The sequence below is a fragment of the Agelaius tricolor genome, unplaced genomic scaffold (assembly GCF_023055355.1).
Source record: "Agelaius tricolor isolate 1412-34295 unplaced genomic scaffold, bAgeTri1.0.p SCAF_11, whole genome shotgun sequence".
Classification (NCBI taxonomy): Eukaryota; Metazoa; Chordata; class Aves; order Passeriformes; family Icteridae; genus Agelaius; species Agelaius tricolor.
In genome coordinates, this window is record NW_027269271.1 from 16,348,226 (window position 1) to 16,356,821 (window position 8,596).

At 42.4% G+C, this 8,596-nt stretch overlaps 1 protein-coding gene across 1 annotated transcript in view; it reads right to left on the reverse strand.

Moving 5' to 3' along the window:
* The window catches only part of HS2ST1 (heparan sulfate 2-O-sulfotransferase 1), a 79,079-nt gene extending 70,707 nt beyond the window's left edge, over window positions 1-8,372 (reverse strand). Inside the window, exon 1 of the mRNA XM_071436343.1 lies at window positions 8,029-8,372. Within this exon, the coding sequence (XP_071292444.1) occupies window positions 8,029-8,152 (124 nt within the window). The 5' untranslated portion in view covers window positions 8,153-8,372. The remainder of the gene's footprint in view (window positions 1-8,028) is intronic.
* Window positions 8,373-8,596: the final 224 nt, after the last annotated feature.

Genomic DNA, 8,596 nt, shown 5'->3' on the forward strand with positions numbered 1-8,596 from the left:
ACGTGGACACAGCTGGGTTCTCTGCAGACATATCTACAAACAATACCTGTATGGTAAAAGTATGCTCTTAACTTACAGCCATAAGAACTTAAATATAGCAATGAACGAATCCCTTGGTAACAAACAGACACTCAGTATGAAGCCAGACCCTGACACCCACAGGCACATCCTGCAGTATCACTGATGTCCTGATTGTCAGCACAGTCCTGACACAGAGCCATACAAACCTGTGCCACAGGAATGCTTCCCTGAGTACTGACACTTGGTATCCTTAGGGAAGTGCATGGGCGAACCAACCATAATCAGCATTAGAACTTCTTTTGATAAAGGCAGTTTAGCAAAAGAACTTCTATCATTTTATCACTTTATCATTCCTATCACTTATTGATAGGAATGCCAAATGAAGGGACTTGAGTTCTCCAGAACTCAAAAAGTGAAGTGGCAAGGAGCTGGGGGGTGAATAAAGAACCAGCTGGGCCAATTCCAGCAAGGAAAGAGGTTTGCTTTTCTCTCCTAAGTGGGTGAAGACTTCTCTGAATGCCACCATTCTCAAGATGCTGGGCTTTGAACACAACAACTTCACAGAGCCATAGGTTTTTAGGGGAGTGAACATTCCAACACAGTGGATGGGCCTGAGGACCACATGAAGCTGAGGGTTTGAAAAAGATACTGCCTATCCCCAGATTGCAGCTAAGAGTCTGTACATATTTATGAAAGGCTGCAGACAGCTGGCCAAATTTCAAATACCTCTCTCAACACTGGAGTCCTTTCACTCCCTCTTTTATCTTTTATTTCCAGTTGAAAAAATAATGCAAATACACGTACTAGTTCAGCTATTTTCCTACAGCATGGAACTCTCATTATGCTTGCCAGGCTAGTATTTCAGATACATAAACAGATTTCAAGCAAAGCTCTTACCACTATTTTAATATTGCTTTGACAAGGTTTAAATACACTTTAGATAAGTGACAAAAACTACAGATTGCACACAGCTACACAAAAAGACTGCCTTTTGATCCATTGCAGTGATAATACATGGAGGATTCCATATGCAAATGCCATCTTTTTCCTACTCGAGAGAAGGCACTCATTATTAGAAGAAAAGACCAGTCTGGCCAGAGTAAGTCTAGCAGTGAGTGACTCATGGTTGTCAGTCAGTAGATATGGAAATTATTTCTTCATGAACTGTCCCTAACTTCAACACCAGAGGCAGTACAAAGCTATGCAAAGAAGAAAAAAATCCAGCTTCAAATATGTCAGTTTTTTGAAATACAGAAAAAAAAAAAATTTCTACAATTTCTTTCACTTCACAGGTATATAGAACCATAGAATGGACTGGGTTGGAAGGGACTTCAAAGATCATTTAGTTTCAACATCCCACCATGGGCAGGGACACCTTTCACTAGGGCAGGTTGCTCAGAGAGGCATCAAACCTGTCCTTAAACACTCCAAGGGATGGGGCATCCTCAACTTCCCTTGGCAGCCATGATAAACTGGAAAGCAATGGTTTCATCTGTTACATTAAACCCAAGGTCTAAGAGTTTACAAGGTCTTTCTTGGACAAGCAGTGTATATATATATGTATACATATATATACTAGCCTCCAGTGAGAGCTAAGGAAAAGATAAAGACATAGGAACTTGCAATCATTGGATTTCAGAGGTATATTGGAAACATGAAAATTTTACTTACTTTTGCCATGCTCAGAAGTAGAAAATAGACAAGAAAAACAAAGTGAACGCTGGCATGCCATTATGCCATAATGCTGTTGTTTTAGTTGCTTTAGCACAGAGAAAATAAAGGCATCAAATGTAGTTTTTTTCTGATTTCCAGTACTGTTACTGTTTTTCCTTTTAGAGTGCTAAGCACAGTAGAAAAACCTGACAGGTATTTCATTATTAAAATAACCCAATCTATCTTCCTAAGTAAAAAAACAATGATATGGAAGAACAGCATGCAGAACTCCTTTGAACACTTTCTCCTGAAGTTGCCAGCCTTGAACTCAGAGCTATCCTTACCAATTTTTAATATTGCATTAATTCACAATGAAGAACACAGTACTCACATTCCTTTCACTGTCCCACAAGCCTTTTCTGTCCTAAAGAGGTGACTGCAAACATGTCTCTTTTCCAGCATTCACATGGAAAATGGTACTGTAGTTCTACGTGCTCTTCAACTTAACTTTGAGCCTTACTAAGTAACATAGATATGTAGTGGCCCAAATCTGGCTGTGTTCAATGGAGAACCCAGAAAGATAGAGTGCCTTACCTGGTGATTACTTCATCCACTGCCCATGGCTGGAGGGACTGGAGGTACTGCATCTGTTTTCTCAAGTCCACTTAATCTTTCAAAATATCTCTAAAATGCCCGCAAAATATCTTTAACAAAAATATACCCCTGCCAGATCACCAATTTTCCAAGTTATTTCACTAAAAGCACAATGCCTGCAAAGTAGGTCCAACAATATTGTAGTTTCTCAAATGCAGCCTTTCAGAAGTTTATAAAGTTATGCCTCTTATTTCCACTGTTAGAACCAGCTGTTGGGGTACCAGCAGAAGGGGGTGAGATCAAGTCACAGACCCCATCAGCAAGTCTGAGCTGCCTTGATGTTGCTTGGGAATGTGCACAGTTCTGTACTAGTCAAAGTTCACACATTACCAATTTCACAGAAAACAGAACACCAACAGCTGCAACATTTATTCCCCAAAAAGCTATAAAGAAATATAAAAACCGCAAACAACAACATAAATAAAAAGCAGAACAAAATTTATACAATTGCTCAATAACACAGTTTTCAATGGGAAGTACAACTGTAGTATGGGAGTAGTTTAAAATTTATTCTTAAATTTTAAATTCTTAAAATTTATTCTTAAACCATCTGGGACAACCAGAGGCATGGTGAAAGGGAACAGTAAGAGGGAACCAAGTGAAAAAGTGTGATAAAACCAGAAAGACAAAGTGTAAGAAAGTTCCATTGGATGGGGATAGACTAAGGAAGCAGCATTACAATTCTTATTTCAGGAAACCCAGTATACAATAAAAGTGCTTCTGAAGGAATGCCTTGGGCTACTCAGCAGCAAATAAAAACTACTGTCTAACAGGGCAATATTTAGAAAAAAATCTAGGAAATCATTTGCATAGCTGTGTGTGGCCAGACCTGCCAACAATCACAAACTCCTCTTGATAATGTTCTGTGCCCCTCTTTATAAATGCTCGATTACAATAACAATATGCTAAGGAACCATGCGTGCTATACTAGAACAGACAATACATTTTCTAAGAGATTTCCCAACAGCATGCAACAGGCAGGCCTACCGACAGGAGATTTTCATTTCTAAATAAAGGAAACATGAAATGCCTATCATTTCATCATCCCAAAGTCTTTTATGTCCATAAAGCCTAAGACCTAATCATTGGGAAGTTAAAGCCTTTAACTTCAAGGGAACAGTGGTTTATTAGGCACAAAATGCTTAGAAAGATACTACCCCATCAAGGGTCACATATGCTAGGAAATCACCTTAATTTTTTTTTTTTTAATATGGAATACATCAATTAAATTTTCTTTCCTGGGCTAACAAAAAGAGCCTTAGCCTTTCAAATGATGTAAGTATTTTTAAACAAAAAAAAAAAAAAAAAGAAAAGGAAAAAGTAAAATATTAAGGATTTCTTTTAAATTACAGACTTCAATACTCTGAATTCAAGGTGCTGAATTAATAGATATGAGCCATTATTTTGTTTATCACTTAACAGAAGAAACACTCCCACATTACAGCTATGAAGTTTTTCAACATGATCTGAAGCAGGTTCAATCCTTGCTTTCCCTGTTATGGGATATTCTGTTTCTCAGACAAAGCCTTTTTCCTATACAATATGGAAACATCACTAAAGTGCTAGAAAGTAGCATTATTGTTTCATTCCCCCCCCCACCAAAGAGCAATCCTTCTCCACCTCCTATCCTCACCTTCTCTCACCAATCCTACAGACTTCAATCCTCAAATGAGACACTGTCTTCTTCCACTTCCCTGGCCAATCCTGAAGTGCTTCTAGTGCTGTAAAACACTATTATTTAAACAGAAGGACTAGAACACATAAGAACTTCCCCCTTCCTTCTCCCCACCAATAGATTACAAAATCTTGGGGATGGAAGTGAAGATAGGGATAGTTTACATCCAGCTGGTTAATTTTTTTCATCCAACTCACCACAAATACTAATGACAATGCAGGAGATGGCATGGTACACATTAAACATGTTAAATGCTAGGCCAATTTATAACAAAGGCAGAGCTGCACTCAGAAGGCTTCCAAAACCCAAAAGGGGCAGCCAGACATTACCTCTGTTATTCTGTTCCAGGAACAACAGTGAAATCTCAACATTTGCCTTTCAGGAGCAATATTCTCTATCAGGGCTATGTATTCCTAGAGCTAATGGGCACATACCAGGCTTAAATAAAAACATTAAAGTTCTCACTGGCAATTAGGGACAACTTAGCCTGGAGAGCATGCTAACGGATCATGTAAACCTGAAAATATGAAAGATTAATAACTGTAGGTAGAAATCTCACAAAAAATGTATTTCAAATTGTTCACACTCTGCTTGTGATCTCACCACCATAAACTACTTTTACAGAGCTGCAAAGATGTTAATATTTTTATTTACCTTTTTTAACTAGTAAGTTATTTTTCATATGAAAAAGCCCATAGGTTTATAAATACCCTTTTAAAGGATCACAGCAATTTTGTCACAAAAAGCAGCAGCATTTGTGATGGTCATTTGCTTGTATGTCCTCTACTTCCCAAATAAGAAGTCTGCCAGGGTGACCAAGTTTATCCATATAAAGTCTTACAGAAAAAAAGAAGTTCCCATTCTTGTTTCACCCAGAAACACGTCCCAATTTCACTTTACAGGCAAAATATTCTAAGTTATTAAACTGAAATTAAGGCCCCCAACTGTTCACTACAGAATTTGGAGTTGCTCATACATGAAGGATTTGGATAAAGCCCTTTCTGTCTGAAACTACAGTTGAACATTTTTAGACCTGCTGAAAAGACTGCACAATTATTTTGCTATCAAATCTGAAGTAATTGAAGTAATTTGGTTTTCCTAGCCAATGCCTAACTCTTACAAGAACTTTCCAAGATGACAGGTTATCATGTGATATATCAATGCAAACACTCGGCATAGCTCAAAGCCCAATCCCCAAACACCATGTATCAGGACTTCTGATACAAAGCTGTAGCCTCATTTCTCTTCACACAGAAAAGGAAGGCACAACTTCCCAAGGATATTTCTGAGATTCACATTCTCTGAATGTGAGAGAAAGAAAAAACAATTCTTATCTCATTTACTGCTCCTGTGTTTTGGAACAAGTGGAACGCATTGAGGAAGAATTTGCTTGACTGGATTCTGGTGTGAGCGTTTTGATTCATTGACCAATTGAATCCAGGTGTGTTGGGACTGTGGGCTGACAGTCACCAGATTCTGTGCAGTTGAGTTCCACTTATAGTAAAGGCAAGGTGACCCCCATGGCAGGGAGAAATGATGCATCTGACTCCATTGATATCAGAGGGCCAATTAATTACTTTATTATACTATATTATTCTATACTGTATTACACTACATCTAAACTGAATCTGCACCAAGCACGAACTCAACTCAACTGCACACAATCTGGTGACTGTCAGTCCCAACACACACACGTGGATTCAACTGGTCAATGAATCAAAACACTCACACCAGAATCCAATCAAGCAAATTCCTTCAGGTAAATAATCTTCCTCAATGTATTTCACTTGTTCCAAAACACAGGAGCAGTAAATGAGATAAGAATTGTTTTTTCTTTCTCTCACAATCAGAGAATGTGAATCCCAGAAATATCCTTGGGAAGTTGTGCCTTGCTTTTCTCTGTGAAGAGAAATGTAGCTACATAAAGCACCCACTGAAACACACCTGAAAGAACAAAAGAGCTACTTTGTCCTTACCCTCAAATCATAGTGTTGCTCCACACACACCCACACCATTCTTTTAGGGGACAGGGAGGAAAATCTGCACTCAAGTGCATTAGGCCAATTAATTGCATTGATCTGGAGAAAACCATTTTCCATAATGCACCTCAGTAGAATTCTAACCAATCATGATGGTAAAAAACCAGCTGTAATGAAATCTTAATATTTGAAAGTCATAAAATACATACTAAACACGTGATAAGGGAGACATTCAGACAGCTAGAAGCTTTTAAACAAAGCGTACTGTCAGACTAAAAACTGGAATCTGAGTTCAAAGCTGCTGCAGAAAGTCCTTTTCCCCTTCCTTCCATGGGTTTTGGAGAGTCACCAGTAAGTTGCACACAAAGCAAATCTTTCCATCTTACTTTTAGGAAACTTCACAATAGTTTTCCCTTCTCCTCAAGAAATAAATTCAGAACAAGATAGTAATTAGATTCTTGTCCCAAAGCAGTTTAAGTATTTTAATCCTCTAAATATATAAGTTAAATATGTCCATTGCATATATATTAGGGAGGAAGAAGTTTTACCGGCAAAATTCTTGATTCTCACACATATTATGTTACTCTTTAAATGCCAGGAGTAGATTTCACTAAAGTAGCACACACTGTCAGCAATAGAAGCATTGAAGCCATGGCTATGAACCACTTTAGAGCAGATGTATACAAAGTACCACTGAACCTTCAGCACTATGGCAACATTTGCTTGCTTTATCTTCCAATTTCATTTTCTTCTTCAAATGTTTGTTTACAGTTATTGAGACCCTGCAAAAAAAGAGCCTCGATTATAATTGATAAGAACTTTTAGTTGAAAAGTACGCAGAGTAAGGGCCTCCCTCAACTCAAGCAGTCATCCACTGCAATTTCCAGGTCCTAATCACTAATATGCAGCTCAGAGAGAATGGAGTAGAAAAGAAATGCTGTGAAGTAAAATCCCATGGCATTCATACAGCTCAACATTAAAGTATGTGGACTCTGTTAAAAACTCATTGGTAAACTTCCCATGTCACTCAAATCCACTTCTACTGTTAACACCAGAAGGATGTGCACTTTTCTTCCTACAAACTTAAATTTACACTATTAACTATTGTTAATAATGTAAATATTTTAGTATAGTCAAATAACAGGAGAAAGCAAATCCACGAAGTTTGTGAACCAGTTCCTTATCTTGTATACACCAGAAATCTCAGTGCTCTGTTTTCACAACTCCTAGGCACCACAAACTAGGTTGAGAATGGTGTTTTTTCACATCCAGGAGACCCTGAATTAAGCAATGTAAAAGCTTTACAAGTTCTGCAGCCTTATATACAACAAAGTAGTAAGATGCTACCCACTAGGCAGATATTACTCTAAAAATACCCTTTTAAGGCAGGAAAAGTAAAAGAAATTTTACACAAGAGATTTCTAGTCCGCTATTCACTGAAGTACAGCTCAGTGGCAGTCTAAGAAATCACTAACTACACTCAGTTAATTCAGAAAATAACATCCTACATTAAATGAGAGGTAAACAAATTATCCATTTGTCATTAAGAGCATTTCTTTTCTTTACACCGTGCTTTCCATTACAGTGCCAAGCGTTAGTAAAAGGTCTGAATTAGAAATCAGATGTGCAGAAGATGGTAATTCGCTGCAGCAGCAGCCTCAGCTGGGTCAGCACGGCCGCTGCTCTCCTCGCTCGCAGGTGCCTGCGGAGGCAGGGGCGGGCCGGCCGCTGCTGCCCCGGCCGTGAGGGGAGCACCGCGCCTCGGACAGAGCCCCTCGGACACGGCGGACACGTTCGTCCTCCCAGCGCTGACCTCGCACAGCTCTCCCGATCTCGCAGAACAAACAAACGAACTCAGAGGCCAAAGGCTGCCGCGGACAGCCCCTCCTGCAGAGCGGCGGGCCCGCACCGACCCGGTACCGTGTAGCGGGGCACGGCAGCGCCCGGAGCCAGGGGAGCAGCGCCCGGGGGCTCCCCCGGCCCCGCCGCGCTGCCTCGGCCCCGCCGCCTCCCGCGCCTCGCCCGGCCGCGCCCGCCGCCGCTCACCCAGCTTGCCGCGGGACTCCTCCAGCTTCTGGATCTGGTTCTCCAGGAACAGCACGGCCACCCCGAACACCAGCACCGCCAGCAGCTGCAACTTGGGCGGCAGCATAATCCTGAGCAGCCCCATGAGCAGCAGCAGCAGCGCCGCCCGCCCGGGATCACGACATAACGCGGGGCCCGGCCCGCGGGGGCCGGCGGGAGCCGCGGGGACGGCGCGGGCGAGGAGGGACGGAGGGAGCGCGGCCGGGGGCGCGGACAGGGCCCGGCGCCGCCGCTCTCACATCGCCGCGCGCACGGCCCGCAGCGCGCCCGCCCCGCCCGGCCCGGCCCGGCCCCCGCCGCGCCCCGCCCGCCCTGCGCGCGCTGCTCGGCAACCGAACGCCCGGCCGCGCGCCCGCCCCCGCCCCTGCCGCCGCCGCCGCCGGGCCCCGCGGTGGGCCCCGCCCCGCGGCCCCGCCATTGGGCGATGCTGCCGCAGCCCCGCCCTTCACGCGCTCCGATTGGCCGGAAGCGGGAATCGCTCCGCCTCCCCCGCCGCGCTGAGCCGCCGGAGCGGGGAGATGTCCCGCCT